Here is a 27,627-nt window from a genome sequence, read left to right on the forward strand (position 1 = left end):
TCAAAATTGTAGCACAGAAATTTGAAAGCCTATCCTCACTGAGAACAGCTAGCAGCTGTGCACACAATTAATCCTTTGACTTTTCTTGTAACGACAATTGATAATACCAAGTCTGTGTGCTGTTTATATATGGATCAGAGTTTCTGAGGAATGAGACCACTGCACATAGCAGCACAGGACTCATTGGAATCAGGAGATTTCATTTTAGTTTGATCAAATTCCACGTTCACATGTCTTGATACTAACTCTGCAAGGATAGTCTTGTAGTAGAAACTTTCCTCCTCCCTCTGCTAACTCCTTTTTCGCTGTTCTCAGTGTCATTTGTTCATGATAGGTTTCTGGTAATTTTGGAATGACTGTCTAAGAAAAAGGAGTGGGTCATCATAGGTATCAATAAATAAGAAAATGTCTAAAACAAACATATGTTTTAAAACTGATCTGTTCAGGATGGTTTAGTTTACATTTTCCAAGTGGCAGACATATGCTTGTTTTCAAAAATGCCTATAACACTGTACACAGTCATTAGATCCTAGAATGAGAATACTCAGATGGGGGTCATGCTAAAATTAGTCACTGAGCTCTTGTCTGAAAATATTTAACAGGTGTACATTCTTAGCAAAAACAGTCTAGTAAAGAATTCTTTCAAGCTAAATAGCACTGTGATGTTTTTGTCCGATATTATTTCAATTCCTCTTCTTAGACCATGACAACTGTCAGACGTCTATTTAAGAAAAGGAACATATAAGTTTCCTTGTTTTTTTCCATACATGCACACGCGCACACACACACACACACACAAATAAGAACAAACACAACATAGCCCAGCCAGCTGGCAGATTTCAAAACAATATTAATCTCTTATGGCTGTGCATTACTGCTCTATGCTAGGAATTAATCATTTCATACTAGTCATAATATTTCAAAACTAAAATTGATCTTGTGAGGAGGTATAAATATGCAAAAGTGAAACAGTTTATTTTGTAGTTTTAGGAAAAGCTCTTCAACTTGACTGGATTAAATTCAGTGACAGATTAAATCCAGTGAGGAACAAAAGGGACGAAAGGTGAACCTTTAGGAAGACATAACTGTAGCCAGGATAACTAGTTTACTAACAACAAGAAAAATTTCTCTCTGTATATTCAATGAGCAGACATAACTGATCAATTACGTTAAAATAATATGTAAGGCAATATACATTTGAAATAAGCTTCATGAGAAGACAATATTGTTTACAGGAAAGAAAGCTGGTAAAAATTCCTCCAAAAAGTCTGATGACTATAGATACCTTCTTGAAAAATTTTAAAAGGTTTTTAAGTTCAGCAACCTATGCTTAATTTTCCAAAGTAACTAACCATCTCAGAAATTCCTAATTACAGGAATTTACATCTGAGCACAATTAGCATATTTGGTATTGCAGTTTTATTTGTTTGTTTCAAGTCACTGCCCTACTTTTCAGGACAAGCTTCTTTACATATACCTATAGATCTAGACTAACTGTGGTAGGTTCTCCCTAATAAAATATTGTGCACGGAAAGGGAAAATTGTCTATAACACCACAGCCAAAATTACTAAGAAAAAAATGTAGGAACAAGCTAATCACTGATTAGTGGAAAAAAATTATGTGATCAATTTTGCATTTAGGGAGATGAGTGAAAGTATAAAAAGTATTAGCTATAAAAAATCTGAAGTACTTGGCAAAAACTTTTCAGTTAGACAATTTATGACTGTTACTCAGTAATTTTAATTTATTTTACATGACTATCCTCCTCCCTTTTTATATAGAAGAGTAATTCATTGTTTCCAATTATACAGTGTGGAAGGCAAATGTTTTTGTTTGCCCTATAATGAAAGGAAATATTTCCAAATAATTCATAAGATTGCATTTAAGCATTTCTAGTGCTTGACTACTTTATAAGTCAGTTGAAGTAATCCACACTCCATACTAAAACTGCCCGTGAGTTTTACTTATATTGGCCACCTCTCCTTCCAGTTCACTCATTCAAAAACTCCTTTTGTGTGACTGTCAAGCAGCTGTGTTTTTTACCTAAAACTTCCTTGCCCAGCTCGCCAGCAGAGACTTTATAACAAAAACTGCAAAGAACCATTTTTGCAGTAGGGACAACAGTGTTCATCTTCAGAAAGAGGCATTAATAAGATAGGACTATATATAATGAAATGATAATTCTAGCCACAAAGCGTTACACAGTCTGTCACATAATCACTGAAAATTGTGAAAGTTTTTTGAGAAAGATTTGGTTCTTCAAACTTCTCATGCTGTATATGCTTGAGATAAATTTCTGTCTTCCCTATGCATGCAGTTTTTGCACAGGTACTTTCTTACCTTCATTGTTGCTTTTTATACAACTTTTAAGGGTCTTCTGTCCTCCAAGGAGTCCCACTATCAAAAATCCTTGTAATTATAAAGTCAGGTAATTGCTGTTATATAGCTATGGTTTATACAGCTCCAGTTGGAACACAGTAAATTTCTTCTATTCTACACCTAATGCCCATCATAAACACTGATTCTTCCTACCAATAGTCTAGGAAATGAAAGGCAAATCATAGCTTATTTTTGAATGTTACAACTGTGCCACTCCATTTGTCTAATTTCCATGTCCCAAAAGATAGTTGTCCCAGAAGACAAATTACTTCAAAATAGTTCCTTCTCATCTTAGTACTTGTGAGTACAATAAAAATAAAAAAATGAACACATATTATCATGGAATCTATTGCTGACAGCAGACTCTGAAAGTGCTGAATATCTTTTCTCTCTCTCTCTCTCTCTCTCTTTTTTTAACAATCTGGAAATATTCTGCACTTTTGTGGGTCTAATAAAAATCACCTCCCTCATTTATACATATTTGTGCATCAGTGGACAGGGAAACACTGTTTAGTAAGTATTTCATTTTTTATTGCATGTAGCAATGATTGTTTAACATTAAATCAATCAGTTTATAAAAAGAAGGTACATAAGATTAAGTTTATAAAAAGGATTATCTGCCCTAAGTATTTCCTGTAGAAGTTTTACTTTAATTCTTCTGCCTATATAAAGTGTTACAAAGATGCTACGTGTCAATATTTTTAATAATACACAGTATAATCAACAACAATAGAGAAAACAGTGGGCTCAGAAAATAAGCTGCCTCCTGCTTGAATATCTTGTGTAGTTCTCTCTTTACTTCTCAGACAGCAAAGAAAACACAGCAAACAGCCATGACTTAAGAACATAAATAGGTCTTCTTTACTGGGCTTCTCCAGCCTTCCCTAAAACCTACAATCCTCTAAAATTTCGATTGAATGAATGCAGTTGGTAGTTAAAGTTGAGGTTGTTGAGGTCTTCACACTCTGGACAGAACTTCATCAAAGAATAATAATCAAAATATAATTTAAAGAAATAAAAAAGAATGGATTCTTGAAAATTGATAGCACATGAGTGTTGTTCATTTCTCTACTATGGCAGTGGAAGGAGATCACTTATTTTCCCCTTCCTGAACAATTCATATTCTTGCACATGATACTTGCCAGAATACTTTTGTCTATATTCTTAAAAACGTCTGTGATCCACCATTTGCAAGAGCAAAAAATTGCATAAGGTGCCTTTAATAAGAAGTGAATTGTCAATAAAAGGAAAGCCACTCTGCAGTGCCTATGGTGATGCATGGAAGAGTCAATGTTTATTATATCTTTCACTGGCTCCTGAATACTGATAATTTTGAGTGAATGAATCAAAGCACTATTCCATTGATGCGGTTCTCAGCACAGATTTTCAAGACAAAGAACTCCCAAAGAAGTAACAGTCAGTGGTTTTGGACACAGATTCTTCTTGTCTGAAAGGAGACTTCCAGACACCTTCGGTAATTCCTGTACCCACTCAAACTCAGCACTTTCATCAAGCTAATTCTGTTCTGCAAAGCAAGTGCCTACTTTATAAACAAAACCTAATTTTGATTTTCTGTTTATCTCAGACATGCAGTCTTGGTCCAGAAGGCCACTATATTCAGCCTAGCATGTAAAAGCTTTGGCTGCCTTAGAATATGGCTTGATTTACTTTGGTAATGCAAAAAGCCCCAAACCTGTGTTTCTGCTAATGCTTCAAAACGATGATAGTTGTAGCTCTCTTTTCTGCCTTCTTCTCACATTGTGAAGTTTCATACTCCAGAAATCAGACTTCATTTATATTCCTGGTTCTTAGAGACACAAGTATTACCATTTAATCACAGCGTAAGAATCTAATGAAAAGGCGTAAAACTTGTAGGCCTAAGGTTACTGTTTCTGTGGTATAACTGCCACAGACAGAAAAACTGTCAATTTTGCCTCAAAAATGTGGATTGATAGGCAAAAACATTGCTGTTCTTGGCTGCTCAAGTGATTTGTAGCAGTTGAGCTGGATAAAGTTAAAAATAAAAAGGAATATAGGTAGACAATTTAACTCCCCGGAACATCCTGATTTCACTAACCTCCCACAACAGGAAGCTTGGACACCGTAGGCTGAATTCTAACATCCTCCCCATGCTCCTCTCTCATCCGAGATTGGGCACAAATGCTAAGTTGTGTCTCTAATAGCACTGTTACAGCAAGATTTTAAGAATATATTAAACATATGTGCACATCTTTCAGCAATGCAAAGTCAAACGCACACTGCAAGCCTAAAAGAACGAAGGATGCAACTCACTCTATTTCATTCTTCATTTCATTATATTTCAAATTCTTTTTCACACCTATGCTTATATATTTGCTCCCATAGCACCTGTTTGAGGCAGAGATGCACTCTTTCCCATAAAGGTATAATCAGATGGAGTTTTTTCCGTAAGATGAAGACTCTACAAGATGAAGATTTGTACAGTATTTCAGAGTAGACTCTTAAACTAGGACTACCTATCTTCCAGGCCTTTAGCACTGAGTATCTTTTGTCTTGAAAATCAATACACAAATCGGTATATTTACAGTCCTTCATACTTTAACCCCGCCAAAATTACCTTATGGTGCCCTGCTATTCTGGATGGTTCCAGCTTTCTCTGATGTTACCTCTCTACTTCAAACTCTAGTCTCAATACGTTTATGAACACCTTACTGATTTCAGAAAAAATCCGTAAATCTAATCCTAGGCCCTAAATACACTCCATTGGTTACAAAACGGAAATATTATGCTGTAAGTATATATATATACATATATTGAAAGTATATAGGTATATATATGTATATTCGTATACAAATACATATGAAAACATATATATAGATATGCTCTTTAAGATTTCATACCATTTAATTAGAGCTATTTTTAACTTAATTTAAATTTAATCTACATCAATTTCAGATTTTTTAATCTGAGCACTAGAATTCACTTTTTGTTCATCATGCACTTGTATATTCCAGTTTGTTAGACATTTTTAATAGATTTACTTACTTTTTAAATAGCACTGAGCTATTTGAATAAGTACCAAGTAAATGTTACATATGCCTTAGAAGAAATTGAAGAAATAACCAATATGGATAGGAATGAAACAGATAACATTTTATAGACTGCCAATTTTGATACTCATAAAAATCCTTTACCCTTTTCAATCTCTATTGTCCTCAGCAGGAAGATGAAGGTTGTTTCTTTTTTCTTACAAAATCTAAAGTGGGAATTATTGGTTTAGGACTGTAGCTTTAAGAACACATGCATACTTATTTAAAGAACACAGAGTCTTGTAAATACATTTTAAGAATTCATGTATTCTACTCCTCAGTGAAACTCTGTAGACAAGGAATACTTCTTCATCCAAGTTTTCCCTTTGCTTTTTGCTTTTTTTCTCCTCCCTTTTTCCACCTCCTTTAATGTATTGAACTTGCAATGCAATATGAAATGTGGTTTTATCCTCATTTTTTATAACATTGAAGCTGTGAATAAAACGGGTTACTTAAAAAAAGTAAAAGGAACAAAGTTATCTTAGGGAGGTAAAAATAAATATGTGATACTGTTAAAACACGAACTTATCTATCAATCTCTACACTTCACTGGCTAGACTGAAAAGAATTTTTGAAAGATAATGAAGGGAGCAATCAAGGCATTAGAGATAGTAATTTTAAATATTAAAATATTTGTTTACAGCAGATTACATTTAAAAAAAAAATGTGTAAGCACACAATGCTATTTTTGACTCCAGCAGGAACACCAGGACTGTTCACACTGATCAACACAGCTAACAAATATATATGAAAAACTCTTTTATTATTCTGTTTTGGAAATACAATTCAGAGAAAAATAAGATAAAATAAACCTCCTTGTCTCCCTGATCTTTTTGAGATAGAAGGATTAGAAAAGTAATTTAAACCATATGTTTTACAAATATTCTTCTGAATTCCTTAAGTCAGACTGTTCATCACCTGTTAATATAAACTGGTCCCTAGCAGTATGTCCGCAAATCAAATAACGCTATGCGATATTGCAATACAAGACCGTAATCTTCAGCTGTGAAAAGATCCTTCCAAACTGAAGAGTGATATTACATTAAGTATCTCCAATTCCAGTTTCCATTTATCTCCAGGAAACGGAACAAAATATTTGACTACCAGCTTTTACTCCTCTTAGTACTTTCTAGACAACAGACTTGGCAGATACTTAAAAAGAATGAATTTCTCCTTTACTATCATCAAAAGATTTTCGCTAAAGTAAAAGTATGATTCATGTGACTTGCAGGTTTAATAAAAAAATCTTTTTATGTGTGATACCTTGTTAATCTTATAGCAGCTTAACTTCATAAAAAAAAATCTGTAATTTTCTGCCATATTCTGCAAGCATAAATTTTTGTATAAATGTTGATCATGCAAACCAGTAAAATGCAAAACAGATACATCCATAAAACATTGTTTTTCTATGAATAACTGGCGTAAGTAGCTTGTTGTATATGCAACCTCCTGTTTTACTTATCTTTTGCTTTTTTTAAAATCATATCTTCTATTCTTCAGCCTACTCTAGGGATCCCTCAGCATCATTTGGCATTACCATTTTATACTCAAAAGTCAGAAAAGTATTTTTAAGTATTAAATGAAGAAGTTCATATTTAATAGCAATAGGGCTATAATATTGCCCATAACAACAACAACAACAACAAAAAAGTACTTACTCCCCTGGTCTGCAGGAAACCCTCCTTTTACAATAACATAATACTTTCAACTCAAAAAAAATCGTTATGTTTATAAAGGACTTACCACGTAAAACAGTGAGTCTTGTGGACACACTTATTTCACCGACACTATTGGAAGCAACACATTCATAAATAGCTTCATCTCGTGGAGTCCGCAGTGGTTGTATTCTGAGAACTGATCCAGATCCATCGTCAAACTCTATTACCTATTGAAGGAAACAACAGCTGTCACAGATGTTGTTACAAAGGCCTACCCCTGAATTAATCTGTGCATGAACAGTAAACTATCAGTATTTTTGATATCAAAGCCAGGTTCATTTTTCAAGAGGCACATACAACGGCAAATTCAACACAGGTGGGAATACGTTTAAGTGGCAATGCCATGTAACATATACTGCTGCTCACCGAAAATCCAACTGCCACTTTAAGATAGTTTCAAGAAAGTATAGGACAAAAAGAAAAGCAGCTAACAAAAGCTGCAAGAAAATAGTTTAGAACTTAATGTGTCTTGCTTTTTATCCTGAAGCTCATCACCAATTCCTCTCTTTTCTCTTAACTTCAGCATTTTACCTTCATATGCCCGTCATACTCATTTTAATTGCTGCAGGCTATACTCTCATGCTTCTCACAGAGCAGAGTTCGCTCTTTTATTGTGCTCACAAGTGAAAACAACCCAGCCTCTTCTGAACAAGACACAGCCACTCAGTTCAGCTATGCATTTAGTCCATGGGACATAAATTTATCCAACAATGTATGATAAAACATGTGACTAGTTGAAAGACTAAGCAATAAGGATATACTTTGTGGTTTAACTTTTAACCCACAGTATTCATACAAGAATAAACATTTTCCTATGAGAAAGAAAGAATCAAATGGCTCTTTTTTCTTTCCTGTTCTGCAATTTGCACAATCACATCTGATAGTACTGAGCACTCCATTTACTCCAGGCACCAGAAAAGCCTTTCTAACAATTAAATAGTAACAGCAACAACAGCAGCTACTACAACCACCAGCACTACCATCCTAGCTAAAGTAGGGATACTTTATACCAAATTAATAAAACAGATTAGTACTACCATCAGGCAGATGGTACTAGCTCAGAAAGAATAGTTGTGATTCTTTTTCACAAAATAATTAATATTTTGGCCATAATCTCTACATACATATACAAAAGATATACAGAAATAATTTATGTATATACATGGTTGTGCATATTTAGGGGGGGTTGATTTAAATGTATTTACACTCAATGAGACTAAAAGAGAAAGAGGGAGAGTTTAGGCACTGGAAACTCTAACTATATGCACATTACCTCCCCATATACATTATAGGAATTGAGTGTTTTTTAATTAGGAGTGGGAGAGGTCTAAATGGAAGTAACATAATGAGCAGAAACTGGTTCCATAGCCAACAGGCTGAATTCCTTTTCCTTGTTCCTTAACAAATCTAGACCACACAAAGATCTCAATCAGCATTTTAACACAAACAAAATAACAACTAATATTCTTGATAAATTGATTCTGAAAGGAAAAAGAAACTTTCACAGTCTTAAAAAGAAGCCTAACAAATTGCATATGAGAAAACACAGGATGCCAGCAACACCAGTCATTATACTTAAAATTGTCATTGTTTCAATCTGAATGTTAAATAAGCCCAGAAGCAGAATGGCCAGTGGAAACAATTATAGCAGACTAGTCTTGGTAAATATTGCAGAAGTTAGATTTTAAGTCTGGTGTTCCAGTTATACATAAACAAAAATTTTTTTCATGTTAACCAAAAATCTTTTAATGTTAAGGTTCCTGAAACTGCAAGAGACCATCCTACTTTATAAAAAATACATAACCCCTAGCATCCCTGGGGAAGGAGATGGATTTAGATGGACCTTTCAGGCTCTTTCTAGCTTTATTTACTACGCTTTTATGAAGATAGGTGGCCAGGCAAACCATTTTTAATGTCCTGTATTATGTAGTGAAGCATAGATATTAATCTAAGAGAGCAGGAAAAGAAACTCAACTAATTATTTTCTTACTGCTGTACTTGACAATTTCAGATGGTTTTTTTTTCCAAATGTTCTATGTGCGTACTCTGAATCTCATTTCTATTGTTGATTTAGTTATTATTTACAGATTCTATAGCATGAATTAATGACCTTCTTTTGGATAGGGAAGGAAGCTGCTTAAAATGTTGATGTGCTCTGTACTTTACTTTGATGCTTTGTAAGTACTCTGCTCAGTGGTTGTAATAAAGATAATAAAATACTTGGTGTTTTGTATTTCTTTGAAATACATTCCATCCTACTTGACTGTACAGCTTGTTCAGCATTACACTGAGTGATTTTTAAAATATTTTGTATTGGACTTTTACAGCTATTCGAATATTTTTATGGAAATAAAACCAGTGTTTTTTTCTTATTCTCCCTAAAATGGTTACACAGATACACAAAAAACAAAATATGAAGCAAATACAACACACTGTGAAGTAAAACTGAACCAACACAATAAGCATGTACATGACCAATCTTCCACTACTTACAGCTGACCTTGATTGAAATTTTTGTGACCAGAATGGGAAAAATTGCATAGAGTTTATGATAAAATTCTGATTTTCTCCCCTCTATCCAATTATAGCTCTGCCTATGCTCTGCAAGGTACAAGTCATTCTTGGCACTAGGACATATTTTCATTTATGCCCTTATTTCTCATATTGTATTAAACTTACTTGCAAATAATTATATTGGCTAGTGAGCCTATTAATAGATTCTGTTAACTACTAGACTAACTTCTGTTGTTTATATATATATATATTTTTAAACAGAAAGAAATACAAAATTTAGTTCATAGAAGAAATGCAGTTCTTCTCTGCTGAGGTTAAGACTAATCTGAAAGCCCAGGGCAAGCTATCCTCTGAAATACTACTAAAAATGAACACAAATGAATTCAACAGTGAACTTTTTACATGTGTGTCTTAGATCATTTGCTTATTAGCTGTATATATAAATTAGTAATAGTCATTTGTCGAACACTTATTTTCTTTATGTAGAAGTCTCTTAAACACAAAGAGATTGTCTCTGTGAAGAGACGCAGCCAAAATTATACACAATCAATCAAAGTTTTGGTAGCCACCTTAAATGCCTTCTCCCATTCTGAGTATTTTGTTCAGGTCAGAGGCCAGTCCATATTTGATCTTAATTGTTCCTGCTGTTAAATAAAGGAGTAATATTTCTTGTTTTATTTCTCCAAAAGACCCAGAATCCTTTGAACAGATTATCTTCACTGTTTCCTTTAATTGATGGTCATGCAGGGAGAGGCAACAGTTTTCTCTAAAGCCTTTTCCAAGGCTATTGTTAAGAAAAGAATCAAAAGCAAACCAGTTATATAAATCCCCTTCAGCAGCAGGAACTAGTGCTGAAGTCCCTCTCCTATCTTTGTAATAGTAGTAAGCAGCTGTGGCAGCAGAGGCAGCAGAAGCCTAGGTCTGTGTTGGGTGCAGACCATTGCAAGAGGAAGTGGCTTGCTCTCTGGAGACAGCAGTGAGTGCACTGCTCAGAAAATTTTCCCTCATCTCCTTCATGGAAAAGATAGCAGGCTGAACAGAAGCATGCAAAAGCTCCCCAGTTAGATCACACTGATTTAGAAAACAGAGACAATGGTAATTTGCTTTTTTAAGGTGATATGCACAACCAGTTTCTGGAACAAAATCTTCACAAGACTGTCCCCACTAAATTATTCCCGATAGTCATAGGTATTTTGCTTAATCAGTAATAATAAAGCACATGTATTGGGATTAGAAGCAAGGTTAGAATTAATGTTTTTCAGAGGAACAGAACAATGGACCTAATACCTCAAATCTCTGATTGCTGACTTTCTTTCCCTTTTTGTTCCAGACAATTTTAGGTCTTGGGTCTCCTGTAGCTTGACAGATAAATGAGGCGACTCCTCCAGAGACCCCTGTCTGGTCAACGGGAGTTCTTGTAAACTTTGGTGGTGCTGCAACAGAAACATAAATAACAAAATGAATTTAAGCAGTAGACATGCAAAAAAAAAGTCAAGATTTCCAAATGAGAGAGGAAATGTTTTGTTTCTCCAGTGATCGTATTCACCTGCAAGAGAGATGTTAAACAAATAACTAAAAGGTCAGGCAAGCACTTACAGATTTTACTAGTGAAATTTATATTAAAATAGAAGTGTAATAGGATCAGAATAGCAAGATCACACATTATATTTTATCACCATTATAAATAAAAAATTGAATTTGTCTTCTGTTGCAAAATGAGCTCATCAATCAGCTTGAATAAGATCCTGATTCATGACTTGATGTTATCATCACAGGATGTCATGAAAGCAGACGTCCCACCTTTGAGCCATTAAAATAAGTGACATTTAGGAGAAAGTATTTGTAAGTTTGTGCTGGTGGATGTAACGGACTATAGATTAGGAGTCAGGCAAAAAGGACTTCAACAGAAGAGAGATTTATGCTTGCCCAAAGTTTCACATATAACTCTTGTTCACTTCCAAATTATTCTATTGTCAGAAAGAAGCAGTGAAAAAAAAAATCCAGCTGTTGTAGGGACAAGAAAGAAGAGAGAAAAGGAAAAATTACTAAGAATAAAGAAATGTTCATTATTTTACTTTTTTCCTTCTACTTTTTTTACAACATTTTATCGAACTTCAGTAATTAGCCTTCAGGTGAAACAAGACAAGAAAGTCACACCAAAAAAAGATATCTCCTGATGAGTAATACAAATAAATATATGAAATGATGTTTAAACGATGTTCATGAACTCATGAACACAATAACATCATTCTTTACTTAGCTGGGTAGCTTTTAGAAATACAGAGTATTTTAGGAGGCTGATTTGAATGGTCTGAAATAAATATTTATAAAAAACAGAAAAAGAGTTTTTCTATACGGTCTGTCTCAATTTTAAGCTGCTACATATAACTGTTCAATAGCAGCTTCTACAATTCATTTTTGCTGAGCTTTTTACCTTTCAATAAACAGCTCCTCCCTCTTACAAGTTTCTTTGGTTATCTTCACCTTCTTCTCTTAGTCCTCACAGTTATGTACCTATACCATGGTAGTGTTTGTTTTTAAGTTGCTGCTTTTCACTTCTAATACCTAACCACATATTCTGCAAAACTGGCAGACAATACTTCTTGTCAAGTTGTGTAATAACAAGCCAAACAAACAGCATGCTCTAATTATGTACATAACACCAAAGAATTATTTAAAATTTAAAGAGATTTGACGTGGCTATTACCAATAGTCAAACAAACTGTGTTGTTGTACATTTCTAAATTACATATGAGAAGATATGGATTGTCCTAAGTGTATGAAACGAATTCAGTCTTTTTACCCTACTGCTAATGTGTGACATGACAGAAGCAAAACTAATCTTCAAAAATGCATTAAAAATATAATGTTCCTGAAAATCCTCCCATCATTTTCTTTAGCAGAGATATCAGGCAAAACAATTATTGTTATAGTTCAACTTTTTCAGAATGCTCTAGGACTTTGAATCCATTCACTGTGCTGGTTTTGACCACTGAGCACTACCTGTTCACTGAGAACACAATACCTGAAAATAAGTACAATTGTATGTCTGAGCACAGCAAAATAATGTGGCACTGCTGCCATGGGGCACTTATGAAAGAACACCTCTGATGAAAAAACCCTCCAAATCCACAGTTAATAAAACACAGAGTAGCAACAAAGAAATTGAAAATTCTTTCTCATGTCAGAGGCTTTATGCTTTGACTACAGAAAAGACAAAAATACTCTGATGAAGTGTCTATGTTTCACCAAAACTGCTTGCTTTGAATCCCTTTCTCTGCATGTATTAAATTAGCACTTTGATATGTAAAAACACATGACTGAACCTGGTATGTTGATATTCTGTGGCACAAGTTGTGACTGCGTGTCATCAAGTGAAAACTGACGAACTGTCATTCTCTTGATATTCTTTCTGACATACTGCAATTCAGTGTTGAACCTCAAATCAATGAAAGAAAAACACTGCGTGGGCAAAGTCCATCAGCGCACAGTAAGTCTGGATAGCAGCTCACAGGCAGCTTTTAAATCCTAAATGTATGCCACACTGATATATTCAGTCACTGGGCCACTGATAATCTGTACATCAGTAAAGTTAGTTATTTCCTTAGAAACAAGGTCTGTTTATCAACATTTGCCAGATATATCATGCACTCAAAGGGTCAAGGAGGAAACAACATTCATTTAAAAACCACACTGTAAGTTCATTCCTGTAATGTATAACTTAGCTCTTCTGGGAACAGAACAACAGATATTTAAACAACAAAGGAAATAAAAGCAACAAAAAACGCTAACTATGCTAAAAAGCATGTTGGACTATGTTAAGCTAGCCTTGTAAAACGAGAAAAAATATTCTACATTTGGGTTTTATAGCACTCCCAATCACCATTTTACTGATAAAAATACTGACATAAATAGTTATAATAATAAAAAAAGAGAAAAATAAAGCAGGAGTCTTTCCCTCTGTATCAGACATCTAGAGACAAATTCCTCATTAGTGCAGTCCAGGTGAATCCAACAAATCTTATACCAGTTTACACCTTGAGACAATTGTCTTCTCAATTAAAATATATTCTTATGCAGCAACAAGGGAAAAAAAAAAAAAAAAAAAAGAGAGAGAGAGAGAAAAGAGAGTCTTCACCTCACTTCCAAAACTGTACAAACTGCAGTGCTGGTTACCAAATAGTTCATATAGCAACACATACAAAAACGAAGCATTTTCCTCAAACTCAACAGGTGTTCCAAAACTAGTTTTTCTGAAACACTTCAGCTAGCACTGGGCTTAATGCAGTGAAGAGGGACTATAATTGACAGATCTCTTAAAAGAATTACTGACGAGCTTCTGCAGAGCTTTCACAGAGTCAGGTTGCAGAAACAGGGCAGAACACCTAATCTGACTTTGGTAACTAGGAGAATAACAGTGTTTTTTCTAGTCCCAGGCTGAATTTTTGCTGGACTGCAATTACTAAATGAGTTGTCTAAAAATGAATGGCACTTACTATGAAGAAACAGAGGCAAAAGATGAATAGTTGTTATGTAATGATTTAACTCCTTATTTATAGACATTTTTCAATAAAGATCACGTTCTAAGGTAACACTGTATAAACTACAGTATTAACTATTAAAAAAGATGTTCCATATTTCAGTGTAGAAGGGAATGGTGTTAATCTTTGTGTCTTATTCAGGATCTGATACAGCTGGGAAAAATGGGGTTATGTGGCTGGTCAAAGTTTCCTTTTGCATAAGTAGTAGCTCTTAGAACCCACTGGTACAAGGGTACTGTAGTTTCTAATGTCGAAAGAAAGACTGTTATCATTAAGGGATCATACAGTATGAAATGACCTGGATGAGGGGACAGAGTGCCTCCTCAGCAAGTTTGCTGATGATACCAACCTGGGAGGAGTGGCTGACACACCAGAGGGCTGTGCTGCCATTCAGAGAGACCTGGACAGGCTGGAGAGCTGGGTGGAGAGGAACCTCCTGAGGTTCAACAAGGGCAAGTGCAGAGTCCTGCATCTAGGGAAAAATAACCCTAGGCACCAGTACAGGTTGGGGGCTGACCTACTGGAAAGCAGCTCTGCAGTAAAGGACCTGGGAGTGCTGGCAGGTGACAAGTTGACCATGAGTCAGCAACGTGCCCTTGTGGCCAAGAAGGCCAATGGTCTCCTGGGGTGCATTAGGAAGAGTGTTACCAGCAGGTCGAGGGAGGTGATCCTGCCCCTCTCCTCAGCCCTGGCGAGGCCTCATCTCAAATCCTGTGTCCAGTTGTGGGCCACCCAGCACAAGAGAGACATGGAGCTACTGGAGAGAGTCCAGCATAGGGCTACGAAGATGATCAGAGGGCTGGAGCACCTGCCCTATGAGGAACGGCTGTGAGAGCTGGGCCTGTTCAGCCTGGGGAAGAGAAGCCTGAGGGTGGATCTTATCAGTGTGTACAAGTACCTGAAGGGAGGGTGTCAAGGGGACGGGGACAAACTCTTTTCAGTTGTCCCGTGTGACAGGACAAGAGGCAATGGGCAGAAACTGAAGCACAGGAAGTTCTGCCTGAGCGTGAGGGGGAATTTCTTCCCTGTGAGAGTGACGGAGCCCTGGACCAGGTTGCCCAGAGAGGCTGTGGAGTCTCCTTCTCTGGAGATATTCAAGGTCCGCCTGGATGCAACCCTGTCTAACATGCTGTAGGTGACCCTGCTGAGCAGGGAGGTTGGACTAGATGATCTCCAGAGGTCCCTTCCAACCTTCCTGATTCTATTCTATGATTCTATGAAATAAGTTAGATTATATTAAAATAGATAATTTTAGTTGAAAAAGTAGAGGTATTAAACATATATGATGCAGAAAAGTCACAGTAATTCTGGACAAGTCACACATTTTACTGCAAAAAAAAAGCCTGATTTTAACAGTTCATCCTTACATTCACAAAATAAAATTTAATTGGTTAAATGAGTTAAATTCTCTTTTTCAGGCTCAACAACTGCACAAGAAGGATAATATGTTTAACAGGTGTTGTCAGGATTAACTCATTTATGGTTAGGAGGCACTCACACTATGATGATGGTGAGTCATGCAGACAGACATCTTTTCAATATACTCACGTTTTTACATATGAAGTGACCATATCATAGTGATCATCAGTGTAAGAATATATGAAATCATACCCAGAGAGAAGAAAAAATAAAAAGCAGGACTTGCCGCCTTTATCTTTATAAAGGTTGTTAATTATAGTTTGACACAAATTATCTCACAATTAATGCTGTCAGTTTCTTGACATTGATTCTGACCTAAGCTGCTAGGCACTCTGATAGCAAATACAATTACACTGCACACATAGTTCTGCTTATTAACATGAGGGCAATGTTGATTGAGAACTGACAACTATTTTTAATCTCCCTTAACAACTGCAGTGCAGAGTCCAACAAAAACTCTCTCCAGCACACTTCATTAAGCACAGCAACCTAGCTACATGGGAACCTTCCAGTGCAATTAATTCTGCCAAAAAAATCAGACGCAATAGGTTACCAACTATCGTATGACAGCTTATTTCAGCTTTTTTCAAACTATAATTGGTCACTTGAATGTTCCAATAAAGCAGCAATTAAAACTGCAGAAGTGTAATTAAAATAACGAAAGTAAAATCCAACGTAAATTTGCTAAAGCAGAACTTCATATTTCTGAGTGTATTTGAACTTATAGCTTGACATCATCAAAACTGCAGTAAAATTGGCTGTTAGATACAAAAGCTACTACTACTTTTTTTGTTGTTGTTGTTATGCCTTGTTTATTTATCAGTATCTATCCAGATATATACGTTTATATTGAATATCAATAAATTGTCAAAGAAAACTGTACAACAGATTTCCGTAACACAGAGTTACAGAAATTTCCACAGACTTTGCCACCTAAGGCATAAGAGTTCCCACCCTCTGCTTTTTTAGGCACTTCTTACTGGGACTACAGAGAAGCTCATATGACGACTACTGAACTATTGTTATTTACAGGCAATATCAAGGAAAATTTAATTTATTGGTAGTTCACCTTAAATACACTGGGCTTTAAGTCATTTGGGTTTAAGGACTTTAGAGCTGTAGAAGCTCAGCTGCTGATTCACATGCAGCCGAGCTATCCATTCAGCAGACATAGGAACTTCTGAAATAGAGGTAGTTTATTACTATTAGGGAGTAAGTTATCTTTCTTTTTTTGCATATTGCAGCTACAGAAAATATACTTTTAACAAGCAAACACATAACTGATTTGGATCCAAACTTGTCCATACCTTTCAATGAGCATAAGACATCTGTTTTTCACTTCATGTTTTTTTTTTTTTCCCCTAAATGTAAGTACAATTCTGAACTTGTAATTGTGAGCTTATGTAATGGAATGATCTAATAGTGTTTATGATACTGTCCTGTATGCTGTGCTGTCCTTTGAGTACAAGTTATTTTTGTGTATTGCATTCAAACAAAGTGTCTGACAAAATCTTTTTGAAATGAAGAGTCACCCTCAGCTCCCTTCTTTCCACAGTTACTGAGAGATACACATGAGGTGAGATTTTTTGGGGAAATAAAAATTCTAATTTAACAGCTGAACATAAGGATTGCTTTAAAAGCCTGATGCTGCATAGATACATTACAAATGACACAAGAGTTACTGTCCTCAATTCCTCTAGGAGTCAATATACAAAAAAGCTATTATATATATGCACAATATTTAATAGAAAAGCTTTTTCAGCTCATTTATTTGGTTAAAAAGAACATTCAAAGCAGACTCATTTACAGCATTCACTACTAATTTACTCATTAATCATAATTTGTGACATCAGTTATGCTGATCATTGTTATAAGCAATTACTTGGCCTTAAGTCTAACCTGCACTTACAATGTACTTGAAAACTGACTACGTTTGTTTAGCTTTTATTTCTAAAAGGATAAGCAAGAATATGTATTCGTAAAATCTCCATAAGAAATCCCAAAGTTACCTATTGGTATGTTTCTAAGGGCTCTTGGCTGTCATGTATCTGATGTTAGTGAAAGTTTCCTACTTCTCACCATAAAAATTTATGACGATCATTTAAGATGATTTCTCATCATCTTAAAACTGCACCACCATCAGCTTTTCAACATACATAATCTTCTGATGCTATCATACTCTGCGCACATTATCCTCTGAATGAAAATAACTAGTTTTTGTATTCAAACTATTAAATGCTATCAAGCTATGCCAGTTCCTTCCAGATGAACACCTTGATCATTCCAGATAAAGACTCCGGTTTACAAAAATTATTTGCAGGTAGAAACTCAAGTTTCCCAAAATCCTGGATGAAGATAATGAAGCTACTTCACTTTACACACTCTGCAAAATCACTTTAAAACTTCAGTCCTTAAGACAATGCAAATACAAGCTTTACACTATAATTAATTTGCCGCTCCACCTTCTTTCTGCTGCTTGTATCTTTCTAGAAATAAGAAGACTCAGAACAATTATGTCAAAAAGTCATTAATATTTTCTTTTTTAATTTACCAGTCATCTCCAGTTCCCCAGTCTCCCATGAGCCAGAATATGCACTCCCTACAAATTTAACAGCTCAGAAAAACAGGTTGTCACTTCCTGATCTCTAGGAGAAAGTATTAAAACTCAAGCCTGGCTTTACGTTTTAAGTTTTCTGCAATGCACAGCATCAGGTTACTAGGCTGACCATAGGGTATGTTCTTGCCTGAAACACCAAATGGAATGACAAACTTGCTAGGAAGGCCTTACAACTAGAATAGGTAGGTTACATTTTTCCGAAAGGTCTAATGTTAAAATAGCACATTCCTAATTTGTTTCCCTAGGCTGTACAGACCTTAGTACCAGCTCATTTCATTGTGAATTATGCATGCTTTTCTAGACACAGACATTATCTGAGCCCTAGGGACATGGGAGGAATCCAAAGCAACACAGTCCACAGCAGACATTTATTTGCAAACTAACATCACTCCCCTGCAGTTCCCTCCCATACTCATTTACAGTTTATATTATTCACTAAGAAAGCAAAATTCTTCCCAAACATGAAGAAACAATTTGAAAAACTTGTGAAAAAAACATTTAATTGATACTATTGACCAATATGTTTACGCACTAAATAGGACTAAGCTGAAGAATTTCTTACTCTGCTTTTTCTATTAAAATTGTTGCAGGCAACATCAGAACAATTTAAGTTGGTTTCATGACAAATTATTAGGACACTTAGTGCGGAACTAAAACCAACCAACAATTACTGCCTTGCAAAGAGCTATTGTTCTGAACATAATGGGAGGCAGGGCTGACTGATCACCAGGAACAGCCTCCTCCAGGGCTGGAGCAAACTAGCAGGTTCCCAATGCCAGATACATGCGGATTCCAGCTGCCCCATTTCCTCTTGCACTCAACCGCCAAGGTGTGTACACAGTTTTATGCGACAGTGCTGAATACTCACTACCTTCACTGTATGATTACAAGCTTTAATCTTCTTCCAAATGCCACTACAGAAAATAAAACCATTTTTCAAAATTGAGTTTGATTCTGTTCATGTTTACTCCAATGCCTCCCAGGTAACAACTCTGTTTTAAGAGAACAACTCTTTTCTGCATTTGCGTTAAGAGAATCAGGTTGCTATTTCTAGTATTTGATTAATCTCGGCACTGAAAGATTTAAGTCTCATAAGGTAAGGTAATATTACTGTTCTTCTGTACAGGAGGGTAAGAACTCTCTTTTTCCCTTTCCATGCTTGTATGAAATACAAATAATGAACATTACAAATTTAAATGAGCTGCATATATGCCTTTACACTATGTATTAGCATACATTTTCAAATGCGTAATACAAAACAAGCTACAAGCTTGTATGAATAGGTCATATTTATCACACAAATTATAGCTACAGTGTGGGTGGGGCTTTATCTACCTGAATTAATAACAGAAACTTGATAGTTAAGCCATTATTAAGTCTTTATCCAGTAGCAAATGAAAAGCATAAAGCCTCTTGAATCTAAAAGGTTAGTGACGTGCACCACTTCATCCCCTTGGAGTGTTACATAACCTTGTCATATTCACTAATGCAATAAAAGGAAATTCCGCTTCAGAGCTCTATACTGCTCCTTTTTCAAATTTTAATGTCTGCAGACTGCATATGAATTATTTGATAATAGCTGAGACTACTCTTCGATGTGTAAGGTAAAAGCAATAGATCTTAAAATGCTAGGCAAGTTGCTCTCCTTCCGAAGAAGTTTCCCTCTAAAAGGAAAGCGAGAATAACAACAGTCTACTGGGACAAGTTTCAATCAGTGACTGAGAATATCTGGGTTATTCCTAGAGAGATAGCCTATACTAGCATTTCAGTCTTTACTAGAAAAAAACCCACTAGCATCAACACTAGAAAGAATAAAAATTGGAGATTACACGCATATTCTGTTTATAAAAACAGGACAAAATGCAATTTTTGCCATTTATATGCAGGATGGGCTGCTGATTAGCGACTGTGAAAGCAAATAACCTACCCATTGAGTTTTACATACTTTACAAGGTCCTGTTTTACTGCTTTATACGGCACCCATATAAACAAATTTTTACAACTACTGTACAGGCAAAATTAAAGTTAATAAAATTCTTCCTGTGGACAGACCAGGCAACTTACTTTCATCTAAACATTTTCTTTTCCATCACTAGATGCAAACTACTTTGTTACCTGTTCCCCAACTACACCGTACAGCAGAGGGGAAAACACCTTGATAAAATCTGCTATTACACTCTGTGAAAGTAACCTAAGATCATAGCTTTATGTATAATATGCCTATATAGGCAGAATACCTTCATGTTTCTCACTTATGGTAAAATTATCTTTAATTCAAGCCAGTTTCAGGTAAAAGCAAGCAATATTTACATTTATGCACTAGTTATCAAAGTTTATAAGGGCATAGGCAATAGAAAGAAAGATAGAAATGTTAATCTTTCTATTGCAGTTGTCAAATGCAAAATACCCTCCTTCTCCACTTCTGTATTCAGTTAAGTTGAGGACACCTAGCTTAGAGATCAAGCCCTTGGTGAAATACTAGCTCCCAGTCTTCATATCCAACAGGTGAGACTGAGGAAAATATCTAACTCATTCCTTGGGAGTACAAAGGAGCTCTCTAGATTCATTTAAGGATAGTAACTAAGCTTCAGTTTAGAGATGAAGCACTTTTTTCACTTTGAAAAAAATTTGGACTTGTCTTGATGGTAAATACCTTGTTTTATGTCTCATTCTTTGCTTGGTTAAATAACTAAATTGTTGAGAGGTAAAATGATGTTATTTGGGTCAAATGTGTGTGTGAATCTCACCAAATCTTACACTTCATACAAACATGTACTTTGACAACTGAAGTGCCTACAAACACATAGCATTAATGCATACAGCTCTTCGCTTGCTCAGGAGAGAGGTGTGATTCAATTGTAAGCAATCAGATCAGGACATTAATGGGTTTCAGATGACTGTCTGCCTCTAACTGTGCATTAAGAGATACCAGGACATTACATAAGCCTAATTCATTGAGCTAAACTGGTTAATAAAAAAATGTATAATTATTTTGCTCTAAAATAAATTTAAAAATATTGGTTATCACAGACTCATAAACTTTCATTTCACTCTAGGTGACACCTACTTTTCTCTCAGAGTTTGAAAACCATCTCTCTCCACTAATTTTAAAACAATAATTATCTTTTGGCTACAAAAATTGATTCTTTGAAACCTAAATCAAATGTCTAGTCAAATATAGAAGACATGTATATATACACATATATAGGTATACAAATGTTTGCCCTACCAACAGTGCTCTGAGAGCTATGCATTGAAGCTCAGCCATAGAGGACTTCTGCTGTACTAAGAGACTGTTTAGTGTGAGCTGTAACGTGACAAGTAACTGGTGCATAAGCTGATGTCCATAAACCAGGTCAGAGGACTGTATATAGGTATTACAAAAGATTCAGTGACTAAAGCTCTCAGGGGATTACAGCTCAGTGTCTTGTTTACAGGTCAACAAAGATACATCGGTGCAATTAGCACAGTACAACTACCCTTCTGTATCATACAGTTATGCATATATTAAAGCACTGATTAGAGTTTATTTACACTGGCAGTATTTCAGTACTGTTTTCAGTACTATACCAGTTTTCTACTGTGTATAGTTCCTACTCTCAAGATCCTACAAGCAAAGTAAAGACAAAGCGCATGCACTATCAATATGCCAGAAATACTGTGCTTATAGTTTTTTCATTAAAACAGCATTTGCTCTGTGAACCTCTATCACAGGAGCTATATAGCTCTAACTCTTCTCCAAGAAGAAATCCGAAGTATACTGTGATTCATTCAAGAATGTGAGAACTAAAACCTATAAATGTGCACACAACATAGTTATAATTAGCTCAAAAAATTCAATTAAATAAAAACAAGCATAACTAAAATAAACATACCACCACAATAAGATAAAAAAAAACCTTAATTATTACAAGTTCATTTATGTTCTAACTGAGATAAATGAAGGCATTTTGTACAATGTTCTGTTGCAACCTACTACTGAAGATCCCCGAAGAGTACAATTCTCTGCTATCTTATATGATTCTGTAATATTGCACTCGCTTTACACAAAATACATTGGTATTTCTTTTCCTTAAGTGATTTTAGAATAATTCTCAGTGACTAATTTTAGTGACACCGACGTAGGTAATACTAGTCCATCATGCCATGCCTATCTTACACCTATCTCACCTATCAAATCTTCACTCCTCTTTTTTTAACATAAACTGAAAGAAAAAGAAATGCAAAAACATCGTAACACTTGAAGGAACTTGCATTAAGTCAAGCACGGGACAGTCAAAAGCAGAAAAAATAACAAATTGGGGATAGAAGAAAGTAAAAGTCTGGTAAGATAACATGAAATAAAAGGATCACAAGCATTCGCCAGATTATTTGGCCATTAAATACAAAGCTTTCCAGTGAGTCAGTTAAAAAAGCCATTATTTGTTCTCCTTCATTCGTTAACAGTGTCAAAGATTTAAAATACTGCCGAGTGATTTTTATTAATGTAGTATAGATGGATTATGATGAGCCTCACCTCCCTTTGGTCAGCTCCCTTAGAAGGAGCTCCCATCAGATGCCCCAATCCTGCTTTACAGCCAACTCCCACTTGAGAAAATTACTGGCACCCCAGAACTCTTGTTCCCTCCGCTTGCTTCCTCAATCCACAGCTGTCCAGAGACCAAGCTGCAGAGACCAACCTGGAACAGCCAAGAACAATTCACATGTGCACCCCAGGGAGTCAGTGAAGCCACAGTGAGTTAGTAACTCACTTTGGTTTTGTGATGTGCCTTATCAGTGAAGTGATCAAAACTTTCCAGTAAAAGACTCCTCATGCTGAAAGCATGGCAGCATACAACTGAAAGATGCACATACATGCGTGACTCTAAGAAGATCCAGAAATACTAGTTTTCAAGTTAGTGATTTGACACTAAATATTTTTAAAACTTTCTATGATTTTGTCCAATTTATTGTTTTTAATGCATACTTCATGTTTTAAAAGACTACAAAATAAAAGCTTGCAGTACTTTTTTCTTTTTTAGGACACGGTGAAGCCTCTCTTACTTAAAAAACTAATTTGCATTTGCTATGCCATATATATTTTCACTCTTTAAGCTCCTTCAGGATTGGAAAGGACAATCAATTTCCATCCTTCAAGTAAAAGTCTAAGTTCACAAAATATAAATACCAGTAAGGATTGTATTCTTGCTTTTCTTTTACAGGCAAATATATTCTTTCTAATTGCTACATAAACAAAAAGTAGTATCAGTTCTAGTTAGGCTTACCTGCTCAGTCATGCCTAAATAGTAAGAAAATTCAGAAAACTAATTTGCTTACGTCTGGCCTCATGAGATGAAACTGGAAGCCAAAAGCACTCAAAATGACAGTTGGCTACTGGAGAGATTAGAGGGCTGAGAGCCAAAATTCTGTAATTCTAATCCTGTCTCTGCTAATTGTTTGCTGCAACTCAATTTTTTTACGTCTTGGTTCTTACATATTTTGTAAAAGCATACGGAGAACTATTATAGAATTTAATATGTTTACAAAATTTAAGCATAGATTTGTGCTCATGTATAGTATGAGAGCCCTACCAAATTATAACAAAGAAGTCCATTTTAACAGGGTGAAAAAAAGAAAAAAAAAAAACATCTAAGAAAAGCACTCAAATCTTTGGTGTGTCAGTGAAACTACTAGCTATACGGCAACTTTATTAGTCTTTGAAAATTACAGTCCTCTTGCATATCACTGTTGCAAAATGTTGGGTTAATTAACACTCTTTTCTCAAGGAAATCAGCCTACATTGCACATGTGTACTGAACAAGAACTGCTCATTTTGGCACCAAAAAGGTATGTACTGAAAGTCATTTTCTTCTATGAAGTTGTTACAATTACATTTGGAAAATATATTGCCCTGCATCATAGTTCACATTCAAAGGTGCATAATTAGAATTATATATGTCCATTTAAGTAGTGTTCAATGTGTTAATTATGCAACCATGTTTAATTGTAATTCACTTAAAGTATTTTTTACATAACCTTATTTAAATATGTATACTTACACATATGTGATGTGCATTTTCAGAAATAAGAGCTTTAGCCATTTTTTTTTTTTTTTTTTACATATCAGAGTTCTTGCAATTATACTTTAAAATAAGTGAATGATTTCTGAAGATAACTAAGAATCTTAGGTCTGCTGGCTATGGAGCCAGATTTCTATGTCTGAATCTCAATGGCATAATCATACTGTATAAAATGTCTAGTGTTACCATCACAGCTTCTATCTTCTCACAGGAATCCAAAAAAAGTGTGATAAAACCTATATTGTTGCAAGTTCTTGTTTTCTTTTCTTTGATTTTTTTGTTCCATATAAAAGAAGCCAACTAAAAATACATTTTTTTCAAAACAAAATAGAAATTATGGGCATTAATTTATACAAGGTCTGGCTTTGGTAGCTGGGGCACAAAGAAAATACCATACGAATTCGAAAAGAACACAAAAGTTGACCTCAAATATACAAATACAGCAAGAGTGTGAGGACTTAGGTTGGCAGAACCCAGAAATAAGAAACAAACCAAAAACATGATTCATTGCATGAAAAGACTAGAGGAAAAAAAAGGAAAAAAAGAGCTAAGTTCTGGTAATTCAGAAAGTTATTCAAAATCAAGATGGATTTCAAGTCTATTAAAAATTAAGTAAAAATTTTCCATAGCTCTAATGGATACTTGTAGCCATACATAGCCAGTCAATCAAGTAAGTTTATTAAAAACGAAAAATGTTCAAAAGCTTTGGCTTTAGTGTATATAAAAGTTGCTGGTTCCTGAGGGCTGTCTGGAAGGTCTGCAATTTATTCTTTGTATTCCTTAACATGTAATGCACTATATATAATAATAGCAGAACCTCTTGAATGAATTGCTGTATTGTACATAAATCACAAGAATCAATTATTCTGGGTTTTTTCCCTTCACTGAATGCTTTTGGAAAAACAGTTTCTGGAGGTTCAATAATTTTACATATCACTGTGTCAGAAGCTGGCACACACAACTGGAAAAAAATAAAGTCAGAAATAAATATTTAGAAATTTTACTTCTAAATACCAAATCTCTATCTCAATATAGACAACTTTCAAAAAAACTCCAGAAAACATAAAATCTTTAAATATTTTTGTTGTTGTTATTCTTAACAGTGCTCTTCTGTGTAATAGTACAACAGTGTAATACAATGTAGTATACCAAAGCAAAAGGAAAGTGAGGAAAAAAAGAAACAAAAACTTATTACTTACGTAGACGGAAAACAGCAAAGGAAACCCCTTCAGAATATGAGAAGTATTTTTCCTGTGATTGGGCATACACTCAGCAACACAGCTAGCAAAAATGCATAAAAGCTCTACAATTTCTAATGTTTTTTCTCCCTCCTCAACATACAGTTGCATCGTATGTTCATATGTATATTTAGACTCTTTGTATCAGCCTGTAACTCAACATTAGGAGATACGACAGTTTTTTTTCTGTGTTTAATTTAGATCATACACTGTTATATGGGAACGCACCTGCCAAGCGGAGTTAAGACAGCTATAGCTCTTAACCTTCACAATACTGAAGTCTGAACTGGTTCAGGAAGTCCAGCCCATGACATTCAATTTGACATCAGAAGTCAGGAATGTTATTAACTAATTCTGTATGTTGGACTCATTTTGAAAAGTTTATCTGGGGCTTCTTTCTTTTTGTGCTTAACTACTAAGACAGGAGTAGTAGGGTGTCCACTATTGTCCTCTCCTACAATGAAGGAGATATCTATTGATGCTGGTATGTCCAAAAAATTAAGAAATGAATATTGTGCATACAGGACCTATTCATTCTTAATTACAAACACCAAATTCTGAATTTAGAGATAATGACATATCAAACATTTTCTTATCAGTCTCACAAACAAAATCATACCATCTCCATACCGCCTAACTCCCTGCTTCAGGACTCCATTACAAAGAACTGTTAAAATCTCTTAAGTGTAAATCTTTCTACATTGGATTCCATCCAATTCCCTAGATCACTTAAATGTTGTGTTTCTTTTACAATCCTCTAGTACTATGCTTTTTTCTTTAAGTTACTACTATGTGGAATTCAATTTTTATCTAACTGATTCCCATCTTCAGACTCTTCTTTCCTCCTAGATCTGAGAATTTTAGCCCTTTCTGAGACAAGTCAAGTCTTATTTCTTAAGCTTTCCGATCATGTCCCAGCAAATGTTTCCACCATGCCCTCAATTTTTTCTTATCTTGTTTACAGGTAATTCCTATGCACTACAGCAATGGAGTATGAAATTAGTCCAATACCTAAAGCATCCTGCTGTTAAAAGGTGGAACAGTTGTGACCAAATAATTTTAATTATCAAACATTACAAATAAGAGTAAATATTGGATAATGCACTGCAGAACTAGCACCAACTGTCTGCATTATTTTTATTAGAAAATATTCATGCTTCTTCCCACGTACTCTTTCACTGTTAGCACTGTTAGTCACCACTAGGACTGACTAAATTAATGTCTTGTCTAAGAGAAATAAAAAGTGAATGCATGTCATGCAGTTTGCAGAGTTTCATGAATGAACAATAAAGAACTTACAACATGCATGAAGTTACCTCCAATGTCCAGATATTAACTTCTATGAGTAACTACCTTCTGCCCAAGATCAAATGAACTTGTGAAAAGAACAGGAAAGAACTGAATGCTTAGGTGAGTGTTATAAAAACTTTACTCTCAGGTGAGTGAAAGAAAACCAACCTTGGATATTTCATGGAGGTAATTATTTATAACTGTTACAGATTTATCCATGTATTTTTAATTGTTCTTTTAAGAGTGAAGGTACTAGCTTATTTAAACATTGTCGGCCACAGACTAGAATTTTGCTGTACACTGCAACAGCTGAAATCCAGGGGCCACCAAAATCAGTGGCAATCCTACACAGAGCCAGCATTGTGCCCACAGTGCTCAACTTCCATGACTGTGAATAACTCTAGTCACTGTACTGGTACTGCTTTTCAGGACAAGCACCTACAGAATTTTCTAAAAATTTCTAAAAATACGCTCACATATTTTTCACATATTATTACTGTGCAAAATACAGCACAGTAAACACAGAAGAACCATTTACATATGGCACAGATAAAACATTTATACTATTTATATACCAAGTACAGATTTTGAAAGACATTTTTTATGTGAACTGCAATATTGCTATAAAATTTGAACAGAGAGGCAACTAAACTTATTTTAAAAATCCTTCCTGTTAGGTAATCTTTAAAGGTGGATGGGACTATTTTGAAAATAATTTTGTTCTATTTTGTTAGAAAGTTTCTGCCATTATCAGTTCATATTAAGTTTCACAAGAGAGGTCTT

General features: G+C 35.0%; 1 protein-coding gene across 5 annotated transcripts in view; it reads right to left on the reverse strand.

Moving 5' to 3' along the window:
• Positions 1-27,627, reverse strand: part of PTPRD (protein tyrosine phosphatase receptor type D) — a 354,190-nt gene that overhangs the window by 204,337 nt on the left and 122,226 nt on the right. For all 5 annotated transcript variants that reach the window (XM_062600476.1, XM_062600475.1, XM_062600474.1 and 2 more), the window contains exons 3-4: positions 10,968-11,113; positions 7,192-7,333 (exon numbers count right to left, since the gene is read on the reverse strand). In XM_062600476.1, the coding sequence (XP_062456460.1) occupies positions 7,192-7,333; positions 10,968-11,113 (288 nt within the window). The remainder of the gene's footprint in view (positions 1-7,191; positions 7,334-10,967; positions 11,114-27,627) is intronic.

The sequence above is a fragment of the Rhea pennata genome, chromosome Z (assembly GCF_028389875.1).
Source record: "Rhea pennata isolate bPtePen1 chromosome Z, bPtePen1.pri, whole genome shotgun sequence".
Lineage (NCBI taxonomy): Eukaryota > Metazoa > Chordata > Aves > Rheiformes > Rheidae > Rhea > Rhea pennata.